This window comes from Apodemus sylvaticus, chromosome 7 (genome assembly GCF_947179515.1).
Source record: "Apodemus sylvaticus chromosome 7, mApoSyl1.1, whole genome shotgun sequence".
Classification (NCBI taxonomy): Eukaryota; Metazoa; Chordata; class Mammalia; order Rodentia; family Muridae; genus Apodemus; species Apodemus sylvaticus.
Window position 1 is genome coordinate 14,075,491 of NC_067478.1, and position 27,593 is coordinate 14,103,083.

The window sequence follows — 27,593 nt, forward strand, 5'->3', positions numbered from 1 at the left end:
CAGAGACTGCTCCCTACAGAGACCTCTTACTGAGATGAACTAAACCTGCCTCTCTGTGTTTACAGGGTCTGCCTCCTGGGTCCAGATTCATAAAATCAACGCACTGACTTCCCAGGCCACTGCAGGCTCACCTCCATTAGAGTGCATGGCCCACACGAGCCCAGCTTTCTGGCACGTTTCTGTCTGTCCCTTTTCCATCTTTTCATTAACCCAATCATGGCCAAGTACACACACACACACACACACACACACACACACACACTGCTATACACAGGAAATGATGGGCTGGAGAGATGGCTCAGTAGTTAGGATTGATCACTGTTCTTCCAGAGGACCCAGATACATTTCCCAGCATGCACATCAGGCAGTTTGAAATTGCATGTAACTCTAGTTCCAGTGTATTCAATACCTCTGAACCACATGCTGATATACAAACATACAGGCACACACATAGGAAACTATTATTAGTTGTATCATTATTATTTTGGAAGGAGACAGAGCGCTGAGATTAAAGGTGCGTGTCATCACTACCTGGAGAATTTCTTTTAAGGCAACAAAATCCTAATCAACAACAACAACAAAAGACCCTCGTTGTGTGACACACAAGAACAACCCCCTACCTTTTCACCTTGAGACATGGTCTCATCATGTCTCTCAGGTTGACCTCAGATTCCCCATAGCCAAGGCTTGCCTTGGACTTCTGATCCTCTTGCCCCACCTCCCTAGTCCTGGGATTTCAGGAATGCACCACCACAGTGGGCTTCTGGAGCACTGGGGCTCAAACCCAAGGCTTCATGCGCTCTCCCAGCTAAGCTGTATCCTCAGCCTTCTTTCCTTCCTGGGACATGAGGTCTCCTACTAGGCAGTATGGCCTCGGACATGCAGTGATCTTTGGCTTCTGCCTCTCTGTTGATGGAACTACTGGCATGCAACACCATGTCCAGATGTTGGTTGACTTTCACCAACATCTGCAGGAAATATCAACCCCTTGTCTCTGGCTCACCAAGGTTGTTTAGAAAAGAAAGGGTTTCATCCACTTCCCCTTAGGGCGAGTTCCTTAGAGCTCTTCCCAGTCAATAAACCTCTGAGAACTGCTGCTAGAACAGACATCTGGATGATCTGGGGAAGGAAGGGAGGGAGGGAGGGAAGGAGGGAGGAGGGAGGGAAAGAGGCCATGGTTGGTCTGGGAAGGACATCTATGCTCTCTGTCTGTCATCTCCCAGGGTCTTGTTTCTTCATCTGGAGGATATGGTGGTGTGTGCTTGCAATCCCAGGACTTAGAAAACGAAGACAGGAGGATTGCCATTGCTTCCAGGCTAGACTGGGATACATAATAAGACCCTGATTCAGAAAACTAAACAAAAACACAGGGGTGGAGCAAGAGGACCCTTGGCAGAGGGCTGGTTTAGAATGCAGGAAACCCCGGGTCCCATCCCTGGAACCACACTAGGCGGGTGTAGGGGTGCACACCTGCAATCCCCGAACTCAGGAGGGGGAGACAGGACCAGAAATCCAAGCGAAGCCAGGTAGGCTCTGTGGTGCCGTCTCAAGGCAAAACTAAAAAGGAGGCGGCATTGTGTTGCTCAGTATAATATATTTAAAAATATTAAATAAAAATATGTGGTTCTTATTCCTGTCTCAGCAGGCTTCTGTGACTAGGTGGTGGGTGGCACAGGGCGGAAGGAGGAGAGCCCAGTGAAAAGCCAGCTTTGTAAACCAGGACATAGACCAGGCTGGAGGCTGGGCGGGCGGTCACTGCATGCCTCAGCCTGGGCTGGCTGGATCAAGGCCTCTCCTCAGGGCCTGTCTGTTCATTTGCAAATGGAAAGACTCCACAGGGACTCACTGAAATATTTTTGTGTAGTTATATTGATTTTTGTTTGTTGTTTTGCAGATATGGGGAAGATAAAAGCTGAATCAGACACTGATTCTACCCTGGCTGCTGGACTCAGATCAACGAGAATTTTGAGTACATAATGGGACTGCACTAAGCTCGTCATTTAATTCTCTAGTCACCCCATTATTTATCTGCATATTAGGGATCATAAACCTCAAGTTTCTATCCATCTACGCTCTCATCTGCTCAATTGCTTGCCAAATCCTGGGGCCATGAGATATTCAGTAGCCTGTGTTCTGGGCTATCTACCACCTGTCAGCACATCTGGACCTTCTGAGCCAACCAGATGCCTAGGTGGGCCACGAAGCTTCCAGGCCAGACACCACACCCTATTTCAGCCCAGCCTGACCAGCTTCCCTACCATGGTAGGTATGTAGTTTGGCAGCTCTCAAGGCTTCTCATTCTTCTTCCTGCACACCCAGTTGTTTGGGCATTGACAAATGCCAGGCAGGTGACTTGCCTCGGGTTTCCACCCGCAATACCCTTTTTACCCTCTGGGCCAGGGTAGGTATAGGGCAGATAGCAGGGGAGAAGCAGGGTGTGTCCCAAGATCAGCAGGGCAGAGCATGGACTTCAGCTGAAGGACAGCATAAACCTACCTAGGGCTGGGACTCAGGACACCAGAATGCCGGGGCATGGCCAGCTGGGTCTGGAAATAGACATGACATTCAGAGGACATGAGTAGCCAGGAGATTTGCCCAGATAGTTTCTCTCCCATGTCAGACTTGGATCAAGTGTCCAACCTCTTTCTGGATCAGAACTCTCCTACGATGACCCAGCAAGAAGGAGAAGAAAGGAAAGCAGGGGCCTTCCAGCCAGAAGTTAGAAAATTATCCGGCATTCATCGCTGGAGTCACCCAGAGCAACCACTGTAAATCAAAAAAATTGAGGCCCGAGTTGAACAAGGTGGTACACACCTTTCATCCCTGCACTCTGGAGGCAGATGCAGATGAACCTTTGCTCAAGGCCAGCCTGATCTACATAGAGAATTGAGGCTAGCTAGGAGTACATAAAAAGACCACACACACACACACACACACACACACACACACACACACACACACACACACGGTGAGAGGGTACCCACCCCAATCCTCACTATACCTTCCCACCCTAATTTTTTGACCTGTACTCCAGACTCTGCTGTTCTATGTTGGGTGAAAGAAATGTTCTTTGTGCCAGTATTTTAGCAATAAAAGAAGATTTAAAAAAAGATTCAAAACCTTTCTCCATTGTACTCTGAGTCAGGGTCTCTCAATTGACCCTGAGTTACTTGAGCTGAGTTACTCTGACACTGGCTCTGGGCTCTGTCCCAGTGACTAGCCCCAATGCCATCCATTAGTGATTCCCTACAAGTTCCCTTTTCGTACTGTACTGGTCAGACAAGCAGCAAGCTCACTGAGCAGAGTTCTTCGGAAGGCGACTTGAAAGCAAGGGAGTTGGGAAAGAGCCTAGGACTTGGACCCGGAGAGCAGAGGCCTACTCCCACTTCCATCGTTTGTTAATGAGTAACAAGAGGAACTCAGGAACTAATGGAGCATGGGTGTTCCCATTCATAACCCTGGGCAGTCAGCATCAACATGAAACCAGACGACACACAGTGGCTGCGCAAAAGGCCTGGGAAACAAACCAAATGAGTAAGTTGTTCAGTGTGGGTGTCTCCAACTTATCTGGACTAGTGATCCTCTTTTTAAGAATTTATTCTAACAAAAAGAAAAGTAAAAAGAAAAAGCTTTAAAGAAAGAAAGCAATGGAGGCAGAGGCAGGCAGATTTCTGAATTCGAGGCCAGCCTGGTCTACAGAGTGAGTTCCAGGACAGCCAGGGCTATACAGAGAAACCCTGTCTCGAAAAAAACAAATCCCCCCCCCCCCCAAAAAAAAAAGAAAAGAAAAGAAAGAAAGAAAGAAAGAAAGCAGCATCTATATATCTCAAATTCTTGCCTCAAATTCCAAATTCTGTCTCAGCCTCCCAGGTAGTTTGTGGAGTTAGACATCTAAAAGGCTGAAGTGGGCCTGGAGGGCCCAGTGGTTAGGACCACACTGGCTCCTCTTCCAGAGGACCTAGATTCGTTCCTAAGGCCTGCATGGCAGCTCACAACTGTCTGACTCCAGCTCCAGGGAACCTGACACACACACGACCTTCACACAGACATGCATATACTCAACAGTGGTGCACATACACTAGAAATAAGTGATTAAACAAGAGAAGACTGAAGTGGACCCCACCTCTGTCATTCGAATACACCATAAGGGGCTGGGGAATAACAACCAAGTAAACTCTACAGGGAAGGTCCGGGCTTCCATTTCAGCTGCCTTTGTGGGAGGAGCTGCAAGACAGCTGTGAAGGAACTAACCTAGGAACACCATCACCATCTGGTGGCCACTGTGTAGCTATGGCAGCCATAGCCTGAAGTGCTTACTGCAATCTGAGAAGACAAAGGGGAAGACCTGTGAGCAGAGGCTGATTGGACAGCTGGGAAGGCTTTCTAGGGTCACCAGAGGGACTGTTTGTGGTGTTCTGGGAGCCCTAGGTCAGCCAAGGGCTCTGCACCTTTAGGAGTCTCTGCTTGCCCAAGGTCCTAAGGTTTTCTCACACAGAGCTGAGAAGGATCCCAGGTCACCCATCTGCTGTCAGTTTCTGCCTCAGTGGTTGACCTTGTCCAGCTAGTCTCTTAATACTCTACATCTCCCGGGATGAGGTATTGTTTAGAGCCGGGCTATTTCCCTACAGCAGTCCTCAGATTTACCCCAGCCATCTAGGTTACCTGACTAGTCCACTGCTCACATCCACCCTGGCAAAGAGCCCTGACTTTCCAATATTTCCTTTGAAATATCAAACAAAGTAGTCAGAATAAAGACCACTCTTACAGTTTCTCTTCTGTTTCCCCAAAGCCTGCTACTGTTCAGGGACTGGCATATGCAACTGGAGATATCAGACAATATACTACCACTGAGGTACACCTCAGGCCTTTAAAAATTTTTTGCGATCAAGCCTAGCATACTAAGGTGGTAAGGTTGGTCTTGAACTTGATATCTTACCTTGGCCCCTAAGTGCTAAAGTTGAAGGAATTTACATTTAAAAAACCCTTACTTAGCATGAACACACATGCCAGACTCTTATGTGGAAGCCCGAGGATGGAACACTCTTGAGACTTGTTTCTCTATCATGTGGGGCTGGCCTTGAACTCTAGTCCTCAGGCTTTACCTCCTCAAGGCCTAGGCTGTAAGACCACACGAGCACTCAGAAAATCATCGTAATAGGTCTCGTCATGTGACTCTGGCTGGCCTAGAGCTCAGAGCCCACGCATCTATAAATGATGAAAGGTGTGCTCTGCTCCACCTAAGGAAGGCCATTTCATCCTGCCAATCACAGAGCACCTGTTTTGGGGGCTGTTTCAGCTACTCCTCAAGGCAGATTGAACCTTTTTTTAAAATATGGATGGCTTAGTTTAGTCATGTGACTCTGGGACCCTAAAGGCAAATGAGACTCCCAGTTGAGTATATTAGGAATTAGGCAGAGAACATGGGTTCAAGATCACTTTTATTTGCAGAGCCTGCAACAGTTGGTTAACAATGCTAACTAAGCTGGTACAATCTGAAAGCCATTCTCCTCGAAGGCATTCAACTAACAGAATCTCTACAGACCAGACCAGGGACCAACTGGGACATAGTTCAACCCACTGGGGAAGGGGCTGCTCGTTCCCTTGCTCTCCACATATTTTCAGACAAGATTTGTTTAATAGCCAAATGCAACTCAAACCCATAACAAAGCAACTAGCCATCTTGAATATCACTGATTACCTCCCCACCCCCAGAATAGAAAGCAGAGGTAAGAGGGGAGACTCTTCTTAAGAAATACCTGGCTAGACCCCAATGGAGCAAAGATGGCAAGGAGGCTGGTGCCCGAGGACAGGCAGGCACCAGACCAGGCTGTGCAGAATCAAAGCAGACGGCCCCTCGAGGGGCTGGGAGGCGTTCCTGAGCCTCATTTCCACGGGGTTAGATTAGGGGAACCGATGTGACTCACCACTCTCTGTCCCTCAAATTAAAACATGATAAACCCACAACATTTGACTTCAAAATTCACTATGCCCTCCTGAGAAATTCTACAGTTGTCTGTAGGCAGGATCCACACTTCTCCCACGTAATGGCCTGGGCTTCCCACCACCTGCTCACCCTTGGGTGCCCACCCAACACTGATTGGATACTCCGACTCATAAATTGACTTTTTTTTTTTTAAAGGACATTCAGTGGGCATGCTCCTCTCTCTCTGTGGACCCCACTCTTTCATGCCTCCCCACTCCCACCTTGGGGTACACCACAGCATCCAGTGCTGGCCTGGGGGCGGCCCAACGGAAGCTGCCTGAGTGCCTTCCTGCCACTCCCTCACCAGCCAATGTCATGGGGACCGGGGTGAGGAGTGAAGACAAGACTTTGTCGGAGGACCATCACGAAGGGCCAAAGTAGGTCTGGGAAGGTTAGCTTCTGTCCTGTAGCCAAGCCTGGACCTGGCACAGGCTCTTACCAGCATCTCAGGCCTTGACTTTGAGTAGCAGCAACACTAGTCTGCAGCGCCTCCTAGGGGTGACCGAGCTCCTTGCGCTGGCAGCACTCAACAGGTTTGCCTTTTTTCTTATCCCTGCCCCATATTTTTTTTTTTAAATTAAAATTAGAGGTAGTTCCTAGGATGATAAAACTCTACCTAGAATGGCAGTATTTTGACTTAATGAAGCAGTAAAGTCTTGAATTAAAACACTAATAAAATAATTGATGAAGCTGAATAAGTTAAAGTTAGGAGTTGTCCGCGAGGCCCTCTCCCTGCAGCCCATCTTTGGTATTTGGCCAGCAGCATTTGGGTGGCTTCTCTCTCCTCATGACAAGCCAGGGTCTGCCCAATAAGAGTTCTTCACGAGATGCTCAGTCAGAGCAGCCTAAGGCAGCGCGCATGACTATAGACTCCAGTCTGTGCTGTGCTTGTCAGCTTTGGCAGACAGTCCTGACAGGGAAGAACAGAAGTGGACCGGCGGCGGGATGCCATGGGCTCCAGCCTGGAGTGTAGGAGACGGGCTCGAGGAATGGAAGGCCCAGGGCCTTCTCCAGGAACCGCACAGCTGGTCCCCTTGCTTACTGCTCTGCAGCAAAGGGAAAGGGACGGGGCAGAGGGAGGCTCAGGCTGCGCCACTGGCCTTCAGAGCTTCTTCAGGCGACTGTACATCTCTCGCTTGCTCTTTTCCCCTGCCCAGGTCCGGCTCTTGGTGCGGAACTTCTTCAGGTCTTCTTTAAAGTCTTCATGGTGCATTGGTCGGTAGCTGGGGGGCTCACAGTGAGACTAAAGGAATGAGAGGACAGTCAAGACATGCCTGCCTCACATCACCTGACCCCCTCTGCCTAGAGCTGCGAGGCTGGGAAGGCAATCGGCAAGAGCCAGGGAATTCCATGGGAGCCTGGTGCTGAGCAGATGCATAGCGTGTCCCCAGAGCCCCGCAAGCAGCTGCCACAACCAGCCCAGCGGCCCAGCACGGGGATATGGAGACATGCTCAGACGCCTCACCTGGCACTTCAGGAAGAACTCCTTGTATCCCCCCTTCAGGACATACAACTCAGGGTAGTGGAGCTTGGGGTATTCATTGCCAAGCCTATCTCTTTCTCTCACATAGCGGCACCTAGTGATAAGAAGTGAAGGGCAGTCAGGCCACCTCCTTTCTAGGTGGTGGTCTAGGACAGGAGACATCACAGGTGGCTCCAGGCACTCCCCCCCCCACCTCCTGCTGACACCACCTGCAGCAATCACTGTGAGCCAGCTTGCTCTCCATTCTGTCCTACGGTCCCCCATTCAGCTCTTCACCTCAGCAGAATTCCTCCTTCTTGTGCCTTTAAACAGGCTAGGCCTTCTACGTCCCCAGCACCGACTAGAACCCTGGGCTGTCATCTCTGCCCATGCAGTGTGCAAGCCGTAGTCTTCACTGTGTGCTGCTGCCTCACGTGTCATTCACCCCATCCTAGTCTGCTTGTCCTCTGCCCGGGAGCTTCCACCTTTGACCTCATTTTGAAATCTGAGAGTGGATCCATGTCCCCACTTTCTCCATTCATGTGTGAATATTCAGGGCCTGCTCAAAGGATACCTTTCCTGTGTTAAAGGTGTTTTTTTGTTTTTTGGTGACAGGATCTCACTACATTACTGTGTAGTCCAGAATGACCTTGGATCTGAGTGCTGGCATTAAAGGCATGTCCATCATAACTGCCCTTGAACCCAGGACCTCACAAATTCTAGAGAAGTGCTCTCATCTGACGTGAGCCGCACTCTTAGCCTGACGTTAGTTAGTCTGCAGTTTTTGTTACGGGTCTCACGCAGCTCAGGCTGGCCTTATATCCTGATCCCCTTGGCCTTAGTTTCCCCAGGGCTGGAACAAGACATGCGCTGCCATGTCTGATGCTGCTTCAGAGTATCGCCACCATATCAACATTTGCAGAGTAAGAGCTTCAGACTTTTCTGTCTTTTGCTTAAGGAACAACTTCTTGGTATTTAAACAATGTTATGAGACTAAGTAGAACTCAATGCAGTGGGGGAAACTGGGAGAACCAAAGTAAAAATTAATATGAAGAACCAACAGTGAGTCATTTGGAAAGAGGCTGAACCCATGGTGATATTACAAAGACTGGTATCACCCCAAGACGGAACTGGAGAAACCTGAAAATCATTTGCAATCAAAATGTAAAGGTTAAGTTCATAAACTACATTCAAGAATATGTTTGGGCTGGGCGGTGGTGGCACACACCTTTAATCCTAGCACTTGGGAAGCAGAGGCAGGTGGATTTCTGAGTCCGAGGCCAGCCTGGTCTACAGAGTGAGCACCAGGACAGCCAGGGCTATACAGAGAAACCCTGTCTCGGAAAAAAAAAAAAAAACCAAAAAAAAAAAAAGTCTATTTGGCCAGGTGCTTGAATACTGAGGAGGCAGGTGGATCTCTATGAGTTCGAGGCCCACCAGCCTGTTTAACAGTGAGTTACAGGATAGCCAGGGTTACACATTTGAAGGGAGAAAAAAAAAAAAAAGGCTGTTTGAAAGACAAATCAGTGGACAGGAGGTACAACAAGGGAAACTATGTTACAAAGGAAATTATAGTGTCCACAAAAGCCACACACACACACACACACACACACACACACACACACACACACACACACGTTATGTGTAGACTGAGGAGCATGGAACAACTTGAGATATGTGCAATAGGATGCCTGGCATGCTAGAATTATGACATATGCCCCCAGGGAATAAAGCACTCACTACTGCTACTGCTCTGCACTGTCGTGAAGCCTCTGCCCCAAAGCCTCACTCTTTGCCGTACTCACATTCGAGGGCCCCTTTCAGAAGAGAACTCGCAGTGGAACACGACAATGACACGCTTGCCATCAGTAGGCACGATAGGTTTCTTGAGTAAGAAGTCCTCAACCTCTTCTTCCATGTGCAAGTTCACCGCACCCTGTGAAGACAGCAGGTACTGAGCGCCTGCTAAACCACACCTACGATTCTGGAGGTCTTCTGGCACGGCAGTGCAGCAGACCACCTGCCTCTGCTGGCTCAGTGAGGCTTTCTCTGTAGGTCTACAGCCTTTGGCCATTCAGTAAAACACATGAGAATCTCAATGTCACTTCATAAAGTCAGACGCTAATCCCATTCACATTTAAATACTGCTTTGTATGGTGATACTAAAGCAGTGTGGTCAGCTCCTTCTGGAAACCTGTGTTCCAACATGTCCCTTCACAAGGTAGGCAGCCTGACTGAACAGCAGAGCCTTGGTACAGATATCAGGGCACGTTGCCAAACTGGCTTCTTCTAGTCAGGAACTCTGGGGTGCTCAAACCTTCATATTTAAGTATCTCAAATGCTTTGGAACACTTTGTGGCCCCACCGAATAGCTTAGACATCAGAGATCCACCTAGAAATGCCCCAAAGCAAGACAGTATGAGGGAGGGAAATTGAACCGGTGGGAATATTCATTCAGTTTGTGTGTACTCCCTTGTTATAAATTCTCACCGACAGCTGAGAGATGTCACTATCCCACCTTCTAAGACTCCCAAGATAATTAAGTCTCAAAAACCCAAACCTTGATGTGTCCTCCTTCATATTCATATGGGTATCGGCAGTCAATGATAACAAACTCTTTAATGAGATTGGCAAACTTGCCATTCAGAACAGATGCCATCTATGAAGAGAAAGGGGAGGACGTCATTTGTTGGCTGTCAGATAACAAGATTCCAACTTCCCAAAGTGCAAAGGGTTCCATAAGCCTGACTTACAATTTCTGGAGAAATATATTTCAAATCCTGATGCTTCCCGGAGACTGTATGAAAGAGATAACCCTTTAGAAAAGGAAACGAAGACATTTAGGGGAATGTGAACGCTTGCAAATATTAAAGTTTATCCTGCTGCCTGGCTGGGAGGAAGCAGCTCAAAAAACAAACCCAAAAGCAAACCTAAGTCAACAGCATATGCTAATTACCTTTCCATGCACTTAACTGACATCTAGATATTTAATTATTGTTGTTTAAGGAGACACGTTTTTGTTATGCAGAACGCTTTAGCTCCAAACCCAGAGATGTGCCTACTTCTGGGATTAAAGTCGTCACTCTGCCCACCCTCTGAGGCAGTCTTATCACATGTGTAGGCCAGGCTGGCTTGGAACTAGTGATCCTGAGTCAGGACTGGAACACAGAAATCACAGGTGATTTCCCTTTTCCACTGGCATTTTTGTTGTTATTGTTTTGCTTTGTTTTTCAAGACAGGGTTTCTCTGTATAGCCCTGGCTGTCCTGGAACTCACTCTGTAGAGTAGGCTGGCCTCAGACTTGGAGACCTGCCTGCCTTTGGAGTGCTGAGATTAAAAGTGTGCAGCAGCAACACCACCCCCTGGCATTGTTTTCTCCTGTTTTTATCAGGAACTCATCTTAGTGTGAGAAATCACTTAAATGCAGTGAGGGTCAGGCCCTAGTGGCACATGAGTTTAGTCCCAGCAGTAGGGGCTGGGAGGAGGCAGGTGATTTCTGAGTTCAAAGCCAGTAGGGGGCTACAACATGAGCTCTAGGACACAGAGGAACCCTGTCTCGAACAACAAATACCCATGCAGTGAGGAGAGCAGGTGTGACTGGAGTCTGTATTAATAGTCTTTGGGAGGAGAACACGAGTTCAAGATCATCCCCAGCCTGAGTGTGAATCTGTGGCCAACTTAGACCATGAGGTTCCGTAACATAAAAACACAAAGAATTGGCGTGGTACTATATGTTGAGGCTGAGACAGGAGAACTAGGTCAGTTTGGGTAAAATAGTGAGACCATGCCTTGGAAAGTTAGACAACTTGCTCAAATGAGCACCTGGCTACCTAGTATGGTTTTAAGTAGTGAGAATGGGAAACCATCTTGGCTCAGGCTTAACAAAGACGAACATCTCATTGCTACTTAGAGGAACAAGATGAATTAAGAGCTTACCCACCACTAACCACCACTAACCACGACACAAACCAAGGGCTTTGCTTGTTTCTCCCCCTCAAACTCCCTGTTCTCTCTTTTTAGACAGGGTCTCTCTATATAGCCCCACTGCCCTTGAAGTTACTATGCAGACCAGGCTGGCTTCGGTCTGTCTGCCTCTGCCTTACGAGTGCTAAGATTAAAGGTAGGGGCATCACGGCCAGCCGCCTGCTCTTTCAGAGCCCACCTGACTGACGTACAGCTCAGGCTCTTGCTTTCCCAGGCAGCCTTGCACACAGGTCAGAGGGAAGGTAGGTGACCACACAGGAAACCACCGAGCCAGCAAGTCTCATGATCAACACGATGACCTTCTCATCCCGAGAAGTTCAACTTGGTCCTTATCGTTAACTTTTAAAACTGTTACCTTGGAGGCACCCCCACTTGAGGAAGGGGAAAGGCTAAGTGGGGTTCTAGCACCCCTTACCAGCACAACCCAACTAGAGTTACTCTGCTTGCAGTTACCTTGGAGAAATCCCCTATAAGGTCTCTTGGGTCACTGTCCAAAATGTTCTCAATGGTTCCTTTGAGGGAAGATGTCAGGGACAGAGACTGGTGTAGAAGCTGTAAGAAACCCAAGGTAGAGAATGAGACCAGGGTTTTAACTAAAACCCCTAAAACCATTTACCTTTACCATGCCAAGAAGGGGAAACTGAAATATGAATGCCTATAGTATAAGTAAAAGATTCTGAACTGTGATGGAATCAGAGGAAATGAGACAGCTCCACACTGTTTCCTAATTAGCTGAATTCCTCAGAAACCCCCTATCTTTCTATCTCTGGCTGGCCTGGAACTTGGTAATGTAGCCCAGGCTCGCCTCAGATTCAGAATCTGCAGGGATTACCAGCATGCCAACACACCAGCACCTTTCCTTTTTTATTGTTCACAACTGTGGAGCTGATTATCAAGAGAAGCATGCTGTAATCCCAGAGGCAGGAGGACTGCCACAGTGTTGAGCCTAGTCAGGGCTACATGGCAAGAATATGCCTTAAAAATAAAAAACAAAAGAACAAACCAAAACCTGAACCTGTCACTCACTGTAATAGAAGATCATTGATTGTCCTGTGTCTCACAAAATAACACCTAATTACTTTATCTCATCAGAGTTTCTGAACTTCTGATAAGCAAGTTTTTTGTAAGAAAACAAAACTGAAGTTGTAAAGATCATGTGGATTGCTTCTAACTACGCAGCCTTCTGTGATTCTGCTCAACAGCTACACAAGGAACCACTGTGTGAGCATGCCTGGGAACTGTAATCTAGAGTTGACAGGAGTAAGATTAGAACTTTGAACTATTTCTTTTTCTCTTCCAAGGACAGCAGTAAATCTTTCAAACCTTTCAAAAAAACCACGATGAGGCCGGTGTGGTGCTCAGAGGGTAAAAGTACTTGTATGACAACCCTGGGATCCCGTGGTGGAGAGAGAAGCAAGGCTGGAAGGGTGTCCTCTGGCCTCCACACATGCCACAGCACACACAGGACTTACACCACAGTAGCATTTAAAAGGAGGGCACATTAATTGGATTCGTTCCCAAGCCCAGCCTGTCAGGTTAGAGTAACTAGACAGCACTCTGATGGTTGTTTGTCCCCCTTTCCTTAAATAGGAAATTAAAAAGAACTGCCAGGTGGTGGTGGTACACACCTTTAAATCCCAGCACTAGAGAGGCAGAGGTAGACAGATCTGTCCTTTGTTTAGCAATATCAAGAAGCTGGAGCAGTTCTATCTTATAGATAGGTTTTTGACACCATGGCACAGACAGACACACAGACACACACAAAACAAAATTTCAAACCAAAACAAAAACCTGGGTATGTTTTGTGATTCCAGCACAAGGGAAGTAGAGGCAGAGGACATGCCAGCACTCTGCAAAGAGACCTGAGCTCCTTGCATGCACAGTGGTGCCACATTGAATAAGTCAATGGCACAGGAAAGTAAGGAAGACTCGCTCTGGAGCTCGGTGAGCAAGCACTTGAGTAATATGCACAACGCCCTGGGTTCAATCCTCAGCAACAAGCAAACTCGTCCCCCACAATACAAACCCCACACCCTAAGAAACAAGCAATAAAACCCCACAGAATGGGGGCTGGAGAGATGGCTCACCAGCTAGGAACACTTTGTTGTCTCCAGCACAACATGGTGGATTACATTGTTAGTAGTTGCAGTTCTAGGGGAATCCAATGCCTTCTGACCTCTGTGGGCATCAGGCATGCACGTTGTACGCACACAACATATATGCAGACAAAACAATCATACACACAGTAACAGAAGAACCAACTCCCCCAGATCCAGATACCATATGATCACTAGAGTACCATGGTGGTTTGAATGGACGTACCCACAGCAGGAGCATTAATATGTGGTCCCAGTTGATGGCACTGCTTGGGGGGACTTAGGAGGAAGTTGCCACTGGGCTTCTTTTCTTTTCCCTTCTTTGTGTTTTGAGACAGTTTCTCTGTGTAGTTCCCGCTGCCCTGGAACTTTTGCTGTAGACCAGGCTGGCTTCAAACTCAGAAATCTATCTACTTTCCTCTGCTCTACGACGTCCAGCCTTGGGGCTGAGGTTTCAAAAATCCTAACGCCATCCCCAGTTCACTCTGCCTTTTCTGCTCCCATGCTGCCCCTCAGTGATGGTAATAACCTTAAGCACAACAGACCCCTTTCTGTAACTTCCCTTAGGTATGGTGTTCTATCACAGCAAAAGAAACTAACACAAGCACCTAAAACGAACAGCATATTACCAAATACTACTCAGAAACAGAATGGATGTAGCTCATACACTGCTATTGAATACACCACTCTGGAAAACTATTTGGCAGGCTCTGTAAGACTGAACCATACACCTGGTCCATAGCACAGCAATTCGACCCTATCCCCCTATCTAGGGGATAAAAACAGTTCTGCACTCTACAGACCAGTGGGAACCTCTAAACATGACAAGTAATTTAAGTTCTTTTTATCTAAGAACAGATATTCAAAGAATGCAGGATGGTGGTGCACACCTGCAGTCCAAGCACCAGTGCAGACACAGGAAGACCACGAGTTCCAGGCCAGCCTGAAACAAGACCCTGCCTCTAAAGCCAAAGCAAAATAAAAACCTAATAACAAATGACACAAGCTCCTAAGTAAACAACAAACAGAAGCAAATAAATAAAAGTAGCAAGGCTTGCTGGGAAGTGGTGGGGCACTCCTTTAATCCCAGCATTCGGGAAGCAGAGGCAGGTGGATTTCTGAGTTCAAGGCCAGCCTGGTCTACAGAGTGAGTGCCAGAATAGCCAAAGTTACACAGAGAAACCCTGTTCAGAAATAAAACAAAACAAAACAAAACCAAAGAGTAGTAAGGCTTGGCAAGGACAGGACGAACAAGTAGCAATGTTTAGAGCCAAAAGGCCATTCTGAGAACTTAACTCACCTGGGTTGGCGCCAGAGCACCCGCTTTCACGGGGCTGGCCTCGCTCTTCCTCCTCTTTGTACCTCGAGGAGACTCCTCGTGAGATCGGTCTGCTCTCTTCAGCACTGCCCGAGTGCTGCTGCTGGAGCTGCACGGGGACGGGGAATCAAACAGCCCGCATCGATCCCCCTTGGAGAGGAAGACAGATCCAACCTTGGATTAAAATCTAACCACTTGAATGGCCCTAAGCCCTCTGTTGTTCTAGTCAACATAGTTGAAGACGACTTTGTTTTAGTGGCTCAGCTCCTCAGAACTCCACACACTTACGAGGTTTGTAGGTCTTCTCATGACGAGAGGAGCTGTCCAGAGGCTTGCCATGCACGAGGGGGTCTCCTCGTCATTCTAGAGGAAGAGAAAACTGCTTTTAAGTAGATCCAGCAGATGGGCTAGGAAACCCAGCAACCAAATGCTTTGCAGGTAACTTCCCTAAGAAATACTAGACAAGTCTAGATGAGTTTTGTGTTTTGTTTTGGAGACAGGAGTCTTACTGTGTAGCAGGGGCTGGCCTTGACCTTGCAGCTTATGGCAATCCTTCTGTTCAGCATCCTCAATGTGAAATTACTAGCATGTAACACGGGGCAGTCTAGTGTCTTTTTGGTACAAGGAATTGATTGAGCCTAAGAACTTGTACACAGCCCCAAGCACATGCTATATCTTTGTTCCAGAAGTATCTCAATACTTTCCTCCCTCCCTATTCTTAAGACTGGTTAGTGTCCCTCAGGGTAAGAGGAAAGATCTTACCAGTATTATCTCACCTCCCACCCTGCTGGATTTAGTCAAGCAGGCAGAAGAGTCAACAAACTCTCACAAAAATCATCCTTCTGCAGGGTGTTTAGAATGACTAGGCACACCCACCCACAGATGGTACCTTTAGATTCTCTCCATCCAGAAGGTCTATAAAGCCATCATCCTCATCAGACAAAGTAGCTTTCACAGGTGACTGGGGTGTAAAAAGAGGACTGAAATTTCCTGATTCACTAATATCACTTTCATTTGAAGATAGCTGAAAGACAAAATTAGCAAGAACTCTAGACTACTTTGATTGCTTAGGCGGACTGCTTAAAGAAAAGAGAGATAGTGTGCACGTGGTGTGTGAACCTGGCACCCTCAGAGGTCAGAGGGGAGCACTGGACTCCCTGGCTCCTGAGCTCTGCCTGTGGTGAGAACTAAGGCCATGCGCTGTACTGCGTGAAGGCTGTGATCACCTAAACCTGTTGAAAATACAAGTGTCAGCCGGGTGGTGGTGGCGCACGCCTGTAATCCCAGCACTCTGGGAGGCAGAGGCAGGTGGATTTCTGAGTTCGAGGCTAGCCTGGTCTACAGAGTGAGTTTCAGGACAACCAGGGCTATACAGAGAAACCCTGTCTCGAAAAAAACCAAATCCAAAAAACCAAAAAACCAAAAAAGAAAATACAAGTGTCTATGGAGATCACAAAATGGCAGACCAGAGAACGTTCGAGAGAATGTTCCAAGACAAATGGAAACAAGGGGAACTCATTCTAAACTCTACTCCTTTATCATTTCAGGAGACAGGGCAGTCAAGTATGAGCTAAAACCCGTGAACCTCTTTCTTCCCCTTCCCAAATGTTGAGATCACAGGCACACACTACCAAGCTTGGCCTGTAACCTAGGTCTTCATTAGGATTAAATGAAAGCTGGCATCGGAGAGATGGCTCCGTGGGTAAGAGCAAATACTGCTCTTGCAGAAGCTTTGAGTTTAATCTCCAGGGTCCACCTCAGACAGCTCACGGGGCCCCGCAGTCCCAGCTTCGCGTGGTCCCAAGCCTCTGGCCTCCTCAGGCAGCTATGCACATGTGCACATGCCACCCCACTCCACAAAATTAAAAAAGATTTAAACTAAAATGATAGCTGCCAAGTTCTTAAACAGCAACAAAGTCTTACAAGTATAACCCCATTTTAGCCACACCACAGACTCCTGGTAGTCAATCCTTTTTTCTTCCGTGAGACTAAGTGCTCCCAGTGTTCGCCCACTCTCAGCCCCAGGTGTAGCTGGGACTACATGTGCCAACATAACCAAATAATCTTTTGCTTTTGTTTTTTAAAAGGAAACTGATGCATATGTGGTACCAGATCATACACCTCATTGATTCAACATCCTACCCCGGAAACCAATTTGGTGTAGTGGCAAACACCTGTGATCTTAGAGGCAGGAGCATGAAGAATTCAAGACTAGTTCTGATTACATAGCAAATTTGAGGTTCGCCTAGGGATTTAAGGAATCCTGTCTCAGAAAATCGAGTAACAACAAAATCCCCAATCCAAACAAAAGCCAAACCAGTAAGGTAAGCACAGGCTTTCTAAAGTATGCACCCTCAGCATCTATAATTATAGGTGCTTTTAATGATCAGGCAATTACAGAAAATCTCAGAATTCTGATTCCCAAGTGTCTACCAAAAATAGTCAGTTTCAGATATATTTTCGAACTATTATCATGTACTAAGGAATCTATAGTTAAATTCTAGTCTGCTTTTACATATCCTTTGATGAATACATTGACATCTCTAATTAACAAAACTTTCTAATCAGCCAAATGAGGTAACTCCAGCTAATTCATAAGCCTCAGCCATGGGCCACCAAGCAGTAACAGTAAACTTGCTTTTTCATGTTTGAAACAGGATTTCAGGTAGCACAGGCTGGCCTTAAATCACAGCAGAGCTGAACATAACCTTGAACTCCTGGTCCCCCTCCCTCTAACTTCCAAATGCTTGGGTTATAGCCATGCACCATAGGCTCAGCATGAGCGTTCGCGCACGCACGCACGCACGCACGCGCGCACAACACACACACACACACACACACACACACGCCATGTTGTAATTTCTCTTCCAATAGGAAAGTCAAAACACATACCATCCGAGCTGGGGCTGAATTCTGCCTGTGTGTAAAGGGATCTCTACTCTCCTCATGAACGTGAGCATTCAGGCAGCCACGAGATGCAGGTCTTACTGGCTTTTTAAATTCAAATGCTTCCTGCAAGATAATATATTTGGAATATTTTCTACTGTCCATGAAATGAGCTGTAGGCTGGTGAGACGGCTTGGCAGGTAAATACAGTTGCTGGGAAGTCTGAAGATCAGAATTGCATCCTCAAGCCCCACAGGGTGGTGAGAACAGACTTCTGAAAGTTGACCTGTCTCCCACACATGTGCAGTGTGGCACACTCCCAACCACAGGCTTTCTCTTTCACTAAATAAAATTAATGAAAACTTGTTGAGGCTAGAGAGATGGCTTAGCAGTAAGAGCAGAGTTTCTTTCAATTCATTCGTTCATTCGTTCTGTATTCTGTGTCAGGGTTTCTCCCGGAGCCATGCTGTTTGTACAGCATACTGCCCTTGTCCACCCGCCTGTCTCCCAAGTGCTGGGATTAAGATGTGAGCCACCACCACCCAGAGAGTGCATTCTTCTAGAAGACCCTGGTTTGATTCCTAGTACCCACAGGCTGGCTTACAAGCATCAGTAATTTGTCTCGGGGATCTGACACCCTCTTCAGGCCTTTGCAGGCATAAGGCACATACATGGTACACAGACATACACCAAGTAAAACACCCATATGCAGAAAAATGCATGCCTATCTTTAAAAGTTACATAACCACACTCGTACTGAAACCAGTAACTGCCAATGCCAGTCTTTATTACTAAGTACTCTCTGAATACAAGCTTATCTAATCAAATACAACCTGACTGTTCCTATTTTACATGCAAGAAAACTACATCTACAGGTTAAATGGTGTGCCTAAGATCTTGAAGCCAGATAGGACAACTCCAGAAAGTTCTTTAAGCTATGCTATCACTCCTCGAGAGCAAAGCTTCCAGGAAGGCAACAGTGGGAGAAGAGAAGTTTGGGTCAAGAGCCACATGGATACTTTTGGTATCCATGAGGGAATCCATTTGCACGGAATACCTCATGACATCTCCCAAAGTTGCCAAATAAAATCTGCTTTCATGCAGGATGTAGGTTTTGTAAGGGTTATCAACTGGTGTTTTAGCAGGAAATAGGAAACAACAAATATATGGAAATAGAGTGAAGGAGAGTAAAGTCGATCAGTCTGCCCAGCTGTCCCAGACCCGACACCCTGTATGATGTAAGAGAGAAAGCCAGGCGGGCACGCATGGACTTCTGGATAAGCCACACCATCTTCAAAGCAACCATGTCAGATATTCTCCACAAAACTCCATGGCTTTGGCGTTTGGCCAATTACTCTAGCGTTTAGAAATGTGGCAGATACAGCAAACAAGGTGCTGCTAGGTGGGCCCAATGGCGCGCAGCTTCCAAACACAGTAAAATTTTCATGAGCTTACCTGTCGGCTGGAGCAAAGACTCTTCTAGATAAAACAACTCATGGATTTAATTACTCCTCAGGAAAGCTACTTAGTAAAATCCAGCAATATTTACTTGTCAGGTACTGTCCTAAATTCTCTACATATGTAGTCTTACTTAATTTCTGAAATAGCTGTAATATATTTTGCTACCTTACAAAAAAAAAAAAATCCAACAACCAAAACAATAAGAAACCCACAAAGGAGCCTAACAAAACTCCAGATCACAGAAGCAAGATTCAAATCTGGATTTCTCTCATCTCGTTAGTCCCTCAGAGGGCAGCCTAGCCACGTCACTGGTAAGCTGCTGATGCTTGGGTTTCGCTTGCAGCCTGGGTTCCCATGTTGATGCTGTACTTACATTTTCTTTATTTTCATCCTGGTCGATGAGTTGAAAGATGTCATGGTCTAGGGAATCTGAGTGGCTCCTCTTCAGTGCTGGGCTACATCCCAAGAGCTTCTGCTACCAAGTGAAAAGAGAAATTGAGTTCAGAGGAAAGCATAATGGGAAACACAGTTTTCCTTTTTTCTTCTTTTTCGATATGGTTTCACTTTGAAGCCCAGGCTAGCCCTGAACTTGGGATGATCTTCTTGCCTCAGCCTCCCAAAGGCTAAGATTACAGGTTTGACCCACCATACCCAGCCAAAACCTTGATTCTTAAAGAAATTCAGTGGGGTTTGGAAGATATAGCTTACCACCATAAAATGCAGCAAATGTGCCCAGGGCTCTGACCTGCTCTAACTCAGAATGGCCTTACACCTAATCATACAAGGCCTATAGCCCTCCTGGCAGATATAATACAGGGCCACACCAACCCACTAGTAACATTTGCATAAGAAGAACATTTCCTGGTTTGATAAAACTGAGCTTGAGTACAAAGTCCTTAAGAGGCAGCCACTGTTGAAGTTCCTCTAGGTAATGCCTTACTGCCTATGTGTTTATAGGAATGCAGAAAAGCAAGGTCCACTTCCGAAACGTAGGGAAGTCATGTCTGACAGAGCAATTTACTGTATTAGCTTAAAACAACAATGGAACTTACTGGTAGGGAGTTTATTCTCCTCAGGGAAATTTCAAGGCTGTAATGAGATCAAAAGGTAAATGTAAGAATAAAGAGATATTTATATGAGCAGATTGATATCACTCAACCCATAGTAGGGGAAGGACAGGCATGTCAGGTTCTCATAGTAGGATATGCAAGAACAGTGTTCCCTGGTCTCAGGAGCACCCCAGATTAAAAACAAACAAACAAACAAACAAACAAACAAACAACAACAAAATATATACATCCGTTCATTTAAGGCTTTAACATTAAAAAGTAGAGCAGGGGAAATTACAGTAAACTAAAGGAGGGGAGCCCTGCAGGCCTCTGCCTCAAGCAGCACTCATTCCCGGCAGTGTTTTCCAGCATCCAAGCAATTCGCTAGGCACGGCTAACTGCAGAACTCTAGTCCGCTGCATGAAGAACGTCATTCAGAAACAAGTTTTGCCCAGGAGTGCTAGCGCATACCTTTATCCCAGCACCCAGGAGGCAGGCACATCTCCAGTTCCAGGACAGCCAGGGCTTTGTAATGAGACTCCATATCAAAAGGTAACCAACAGGTTTCTTCTTTTTGGGGGGGGTTCTAGGGATTCGCCCTGTCGAGGGCCTCACACACCACTCAGCACTCTATTGCCAAGTTTGCACTTTTTATTTTGAGACAGGGTTTGACTAAATAGCCGAGACAGGCCTTTGTGTTTCCGATTCTTTGGCCTTAACTTCCTGAGTAGCTGAGACTGCAGGCCTCTACCACTGGGCTAACTTAAGGGAAACTTCCCTTCTAAGTAGAAAATTTTAAAGTAACGAATACATACTTTTCTTTACTGTCCAAGGGCCCAGGAGAATCTAGACAGAAACCTTTGAGAAATAAAAACAGAATTCTTAGAAAGTAATACACATTCTTGTGTTAAGCAACATTTTCTAAGTACATCCATAGATCCTCTTCTATTTGCAAATACCATCAAAAGAGACAAGATTGAAGAGGCCAACTGATACCAAGATTTGTTGATTTTTCAGATAGTACTGACCCCGTTAACTTTTTGTGGAGTTATTTTATTTTTTCAAACACACCTCATTTAGGGGTATGAAAAATACAACCAGCTAAGTTCAGTTCTAAGAGGCCAATCTGATGTATACAGTGAAATTGCGTCTTTAAAAAAATAGTGCTGGAGAGATGGTTCCGAAGAGCACAACTGTTCTTGTAGAAGAAGACCTGAGTTCAATTCCCAGCAACCACATGCTAATAATGCCTGTAACTCAGTTCCAGGGGATCTGACACCCTCTCCTGGCCCTCGAAGGAAGTACGCACCATGTGCACACAGGAGAGGTATGGGAGCCAAGATCCACACATAGAAAAGCACACATTAAAAAAAAAAAGAAATGGAATAAAGACTTGGTACTTCTTCTCTCCATAAACTGTCTCAGGAGCTCCCTCTCTACGCTACTGAAGGGTGTTTGTCACTCCACACCATGATTTCTATGTGTACAGTTACTAATTAAACTCCTGGGCAAGATGCTTCCTGAATGGCTGACTCCAGATGAATGTGAAGGCTGAACCTGGCTTGGTCAGGGGATGGTGGCCCATGCCTTTGACCACAGCACTCAAGAGGCAAGAGGCCAACATGATCTACATGGTGAGACCCTGTCTCAAAATAAATACATTGATTTAATTAAATTCTTAAAACTTAAGGGGCTCAGTGGTTAATAGCACTTGGTGCTCCTGTAGAGGGGACAAATTCAGTTCCCAGCAACCACATCGGGCAGCTCACAATGGCCTATAAGTCCAGCTTCAGGGCCCCTGATGCCTTCCAATCTAAACACACACCTACACACACAGCACATTCAGACACAAAAGCAATGAAGACAATACCTGAATCAGTCGATTCCGAGGAGCCCATTCTCTGTAGACTGCTGTTATTTTTCACCTCCATTGATTTCTCAAAGTCACTGAAACCAAGAGAAAAACCTCCACATGAGCAATTTCTAGCACACGTCATATACAGGAGAAGGGCATCTTTGAGACCAGGTCAAGGACACCCCACTCTCACACTTGGTCACCCAGAATATCCCAGTTAGCATTTAAACAAAGAAAGGAGTTGCTTGGCCTTGGGCCACACTGTAAGACCTGCCTGTGGCAAAGGCTGGGTAGGTTGTTTCCTTAAATGAGAGCCTCAGTCTGAGGTCCCGCGCTAGGAGTAAGGGCAAAGGTGACTAGGCCAGGAGTCCCAGTTTTTCAGGGTTTGGAAAAGTTGTAAGGCAAGTTTAGGAGTCGAGTTGCCCAACTCTGAAGGAAAAGCAACTTCACTAAAAATAGTGGAAAGCGTTTTTTGTTACTGGTCGTGGTGTAGGACTACAAAGTCCACGAAGATTTCAGATATAGAAAAGTTAGATAAAAAGCGATAGCTTAAAAAGGTGGATGGGTAGATATTAGAAACGTGCCGGCCAAATGGCTGCATAGATTTTTGCACAAATGCAAGAAAAGAAAATGCGACGTCCCTTTGTTGGGAAGGAACAAAGCTTACAGGAAACTAAGATCCGGCGCGGGTGGTTCAGCAAAGTGTGGTAGTGAGGGCCTAGGAAGACCCATTCCCCGCCTCCCCGCGCCCCCCGCAAGGGTAGATTCCAAAGACTTTTCTGGAATAGACAGAGTAAAGAGAAATCTGAAAAGGGTGAACAAGACAGGATGCCCAGCAGGCTTCCCCGATCTCCGGTCTGGCTCGGGCAGAGGATAGCCCTGGACTATCCGAACGGCCTCTCCCGCCCAACATTCCGCCCGGGGGGGAGGGTGCACATGGCGGGCCCTGGCCAGGCCATCCCGGATCGGAGCATCAGAGCCAAGTGGACAGACTCTGCTTCCTGCTTGATCATCCCGAAGGCCGACCAGAGCCCAGCGGCCTGGGGCATCGCTGGCCGGTCTCTCACCTGCCCAGCCCTTCCAGCTGGTCCATGGTGGCCGCCAGGTTGGTGACAGGGGACAGTCCGCCAGTAGCTGACGCGCCAGATAGCCCCTTCCCCGTGGGCTGCGGCGCAGGAGTGGGGCTGCAAGCGAAGAGCAGGCGGCGGCGGTGGGGGGGCTCCGGGCCCAGTTCCATGGCGCCGCCGGGCCTGCCCGGACTCCCGCTCCGTCTTCCTCCGCCTCCGCTGCGCCGGGCCCCGCCCCGCTGGCACCGGCTTCAGCCGCGTGCCACGCCGCCAGCGCCCGCGGGTCAAACACAAACACGACCCCGCGGTTCAGAGACGCGGCCGCCACGGGCGGCGGCGCGGACGGGCGAGCGTAGGGGACTCGGCAGGCGCCAGGCACAAGCACCGGTGCTTTCTTCGCTGTCCCGCGAGGCCCGCAGGCGGGCGGGCGCCTGCAACCTCAAGATTAAATCCAAACAAACTCCGCGGAGGAAGAGTCTTGAGGCCACCGGCCCGATTAACTCTCCTCTCTTTTTTCTCCCTCCTTGCTCGGTACCCGGCTCGCAGAGAAGGAACCTTCACTTCCCTCACCACCAAAGTGGCCTTAGCGTTAATTGCTGCACACTCAGGATAGTCGCCGCCCCGCCCCTTTCCTAGTTGGCGCCAAACGGAATTCACCAATCAGGAAGCAAACTTCTCCTCGCTCCCGAATGACAGCTGAACTGGACCAATGAGACGGAAAGGAGCAAGCATCTCGTGGGCCTCCTCGAGGTCACTCCCTCTCTGGATGGGGGCGAAGCCTTAAGAGTTAGGAGGTGGCTGAAAAGAGAAAGGAGCAGAGAAATCAATGAAACTCTCTGCGAGGGCGCTAGTCCCTACCGAAAGGCCCTGCTCTTTTTCAGTTGCATGCTGGGTAATGTAGTTCCCACAACGCATGCTAGGCCGGTCACCCACCCAGACTGAGCTACTGAGCCTAGTTCTGTCTGTGCACTTTAATTTTTTTTAGGAGACATAGAGACTAGGGAAGGCCATCTAGACCTAGCTTTGGCTCTTCCTCTAACTGTGTAGTACAGTACCATGGACCCCTCTCTTCCTTCCCGGGCCTTCAAACTCTGATTTTGTTGTACTTTCTTTCTTTTCTGAGACAGGGTTTCTCTGTGTAGCCCTAACTGTCCTGGAACCTACTCTGTAGACCAGTCTGGCCTCGAATTCAGATCCATTTGCCTCTGCCTCACGAATGCTGAAATTAAAGGCATGTGCCACCATTACTGCTTCAGGCTCTGATTAAATTAAATTAATTTTTGATAGCCTGGGCTGAAACAGGAGTGAGAGTAGTACATCATGATCCACAGATAGCAAGCAGGGGGGAGGGGGGAAGAGAGAGGGAGAGGGAGAGGGAGAGAGAGAGGGAGAGGGAGAGGGAGAGGGAGAGAGAGAGAGAGAGAGAGAGAGAGAGAGAGAGACTCTGCCTGGCGTGGGTTTTTAGGAACTCAAAACCCACTCCCATCGATACACCTGTTCCAACAAGGCCACACCCACTGTAAAATCCCTCCCAAACAGTTCTATCAATTGAGGATCAAGCACTCAATCATATGAGCCTATGGGAGCCATTCCCATTCAAGTCACCATAAAAGTACGAGGCAACATTTAGTGTTTATGTACATAGCAGTGTTTCAAGTGTGATAATTGTATTGGTTTACCTAATCTTTACAAGTCTTATATCACAAAAATGATTCCATGAGGAACCAGAGTGAAGGAAATGTAGTTAATTTATTCATTATTTAGATGAATAGCCATTATACATAAGACATGGTTATGGGCTTTTTAAGTATCTTTAGTATGGCCATATTTGTGATTCCATATATTTTTCTTTTCAGACAGGGTCTCATGCAGTCAGGCTGGCTTTGAACTCTCAATAGTCAAGGATGGCCTTGAGTCTGATCTTCCAGTTCACCCCTGATCTTCGTTTTTTGCTTGTTAGGTAAACATTTCCAAAAAAGCTTTGCCCCCCACTTACCCCCACCCCCACTCCCCCACCCCCACTCCCCCACCCCCACCCCTTGAGCTTCTTCAGTTACTTTGCTCAAAGGTTGTAATTCGAGCTGGGGAAGGTGAGAAATGCCCAGAAACCACTGAATGTGGGAGGTAGAAGCAGAAATTTAAAGTCATCCTCAGCTACAAAGGGAGTTCTAGGCCAGGTGGGGCTACTTACACAAGCAGCAGCAACAACAACAACAACAACATTTTTTTAAAAAAAGACTTGGGGCTGATAAGCTGTGTTAACAGGTGCAGATGCCCTAATCTCTGAGTCCCACACGGTGGAAGAAGAAAAACCACTCCTAAGAGCTGTCCCTTGACCTCCACATTTGAGTACACACAAGTAAATGTAGTAAGTTAAAAATGATGTCACTTGGGGGCTGGAGAGATGGCTCAGTGGTTACGAGCACTGACTGAGCTTCCAGAGGTCCTGAGTTTAAGTCCCAGCAACCACATAGTGGCTCACAACCATCTGTAATGGGATCTGGCATCCTCTTCTGGTGTGTCTGAAGACAGCTACAGTGTACTTACATATAATAAATAATAACATTTTAAAAATGATGTCACTTGCATCAAAGTTTAAATTTTTATTTTTTGAGCTTTGGCTGTCCTGGAACTCTCTCTGTAGACCAGGCTGGCCTTAAATTCAGAGATCCACCTGCCTCTGACTTTTGAGTACTGGGATTAAAAGTATGCACTACCACTGCCCCATCAAAGTGCAAAGACCAAACAAAATTTAAGTAACATTATGTGAGTTGGCTTGCTTATTTCTCTTGTAAAATAATTCTCTTGTAAGAGAATTTTTTCTTGTAAATGAAGTGGCAGGGGATCTTGTTCAAGGCCACAGAGGTTCTAGTCCTGAGTAATTTTTTGTTTTTGTTTTTGTTTTTCGAGTCAGGGTTTCTCTGAGTAGTCCTGGTTGTCCTGGAATTCACTCTGTAGACCAGGCTGGCCTCAAACTCAGAAATTCGCCTGCCTCTGCCTCCCAAGTGCTGGGATTAAAGGTGTGCACCACCACTGCCCGGCTATAGCTCCTGTTTTAATGTTCTTCATATTTGTTGTTTTGTTGGTGGTACTGAGGGTGAGTTTATTTTTAAGCATTTTTATTATTATTATTCATGTATGTATATATGTGTCTGTACATGTGCAAGTATCCGAGTGCCTGATAAAGGTACAGGTAGTTCACAGCTGCTAGGAATTGAACTTGGGTCCTCTGGAGAAACACTACATGCCTTTAACCCCTCAGCCATCTCTGCTGTGGTGGTCAGTTTTTCCAGACAGGGGCTCATGTATTCTGGCCCTGGCCTCATGGCCAAAAATAGCTTTGAGTTCTTGGTCTTACTGCTGCCTATTCCCAAGAGCACCATCTCCAGTGAAGACTGGGATCATGCAAAATAATATATTATGGACACAATCTCAACCTAGCTGTCTTGCTGTTTTTCACACCATATATATTAGAGATGGTTTGATTTCAGCAGATAAGTGGCTAACAGTTTGGAAAGATAGGTTGTTCTTGTTTCATGCTAATTCAATCCAAGATTACATGCTAACTTCGACATTCGCCTTCCCACTCCAGCTCCAAGGAAAGGTTTGTTCTGTTTTGTTTTTTTGTTTTTCACGGGGTCTTGATATGTAGTTCTGGCTCATTTACAACTCATGTAAAACGGGCTGGCCTAGAAGTCACAGAAATCCACCTACCTCTGCCTCCATAGTGCTTGGACTAAAGGAATGGTCCGCCACAACCAGTTTTTAAAAGTTCACAGTTTTGAATTAGGCAGAGTGGTGCACACCTGTAGTCCTAGCACTTGGGTGGAAGGGGGAGATAGGAGAATGGTGTGTTTGAAGACAGCCTGGGCTATACAGTAAGCCCAAGAGACCCTGCCTCAGAAGGAAAGAAAGAAAGAACCCTTCTGCTCTCTCCTTAGATATTCTGATCCCCTGGGCTAGTAAGGGGCCCTGCCTGGAATTTACATAATTAGAAAGTTCTCTAGATTATTTGAAACAGCTAGGTTTGAGGACTACTGATCTGAATTTTTAATTTTGCTTTTTATCTTGCCCTACCTGCTCTGGAACTTGCTACATAGCCCACACTGGCCTCAACTTTGTAACAATCCTCCTCCCTCTAACTCCCAAATCCTGGGATTACAAACGTGAATCATTATTCGCAGTGAGACCCCAGGATGTAATATATTAATTAAACTGTAGTTGTATTGGTTGTTATGAGAAATAGGTTTTGTAGATGGTATTTGGAGAACAGGTTGTCAAGGCTGTAGACACAAAAATGTGGCTTGTACCTCAAAGGGAAGAGCTCATTCTGGAGCCAGAGAGGAGCAACCATGGCCCAGGGACAGATTCAGGTCACCCCCAATACCCAACACTTTCATTAATAACATAAAGAAAATCATAATCAAGGTAC

At 46.9% G+C, this 27,593-nt stretch overlaps 1 protein-coding gene across 3 annotated transcripts; it reads right to left on the bottom strand.

Moving 5' to 3' along the window:
* Positions 1-5,421: 5,421 nt before the first annotated feature.
* Positions 5,422-23,935, bottom strand: Cdc25a (cell division cycle 25A). Of its 3 annotated transcripts, none has more exons than XM_052187166.1 (15): positions 23,162-23,935; positions 22,110-22,186; positions 21,055-21,097; positions 20,243-20,279; positions 19,564-19,662; positions 17,736-17,855; positions 15,733-15,867; positions 15,132-15,206; positions 14,826-14,993; positions 11,883-11,981; positions 10,199-10,261; positions 10,006-10,104; positions 9,251-9,381; positions 7,449-7,560; positions 5,422-7,226 (listed from the first exon to the last, which is right to left on the bottom strand). In XM_052187166.1, the coding sequence occupies exons 1-15, from the start codon at positions 23,329-23,331 to the stop codon at positions 7,086-7,088; spliced, it is 1,569 nt and encodes a 522-aa protein (XP_052043126.1). In that variant the 5' UTR covers positions 23,332-23,935; the 3' UTR covers positions 5,422-7,085. The 3 variants fall into 3 exon arrangements, with proteins under 3 accessions (XP_052043126.1, XP_052043125.1, XP_052043127.1); XM_052187165.1 differs by having other exon boundaries at positions 19,564-19,665; positions 23,162-23,934; XM_052187167.1 differs by lacking the exon at positions 7,449-7,560 and having other exon boundaries at positions 7,166-7,226; positions 19,564-19,665; positions 23,162-23,931.
* Between the last annotated feature and the right edge of the window lie 3,658 nt (positions 23,936-27,593).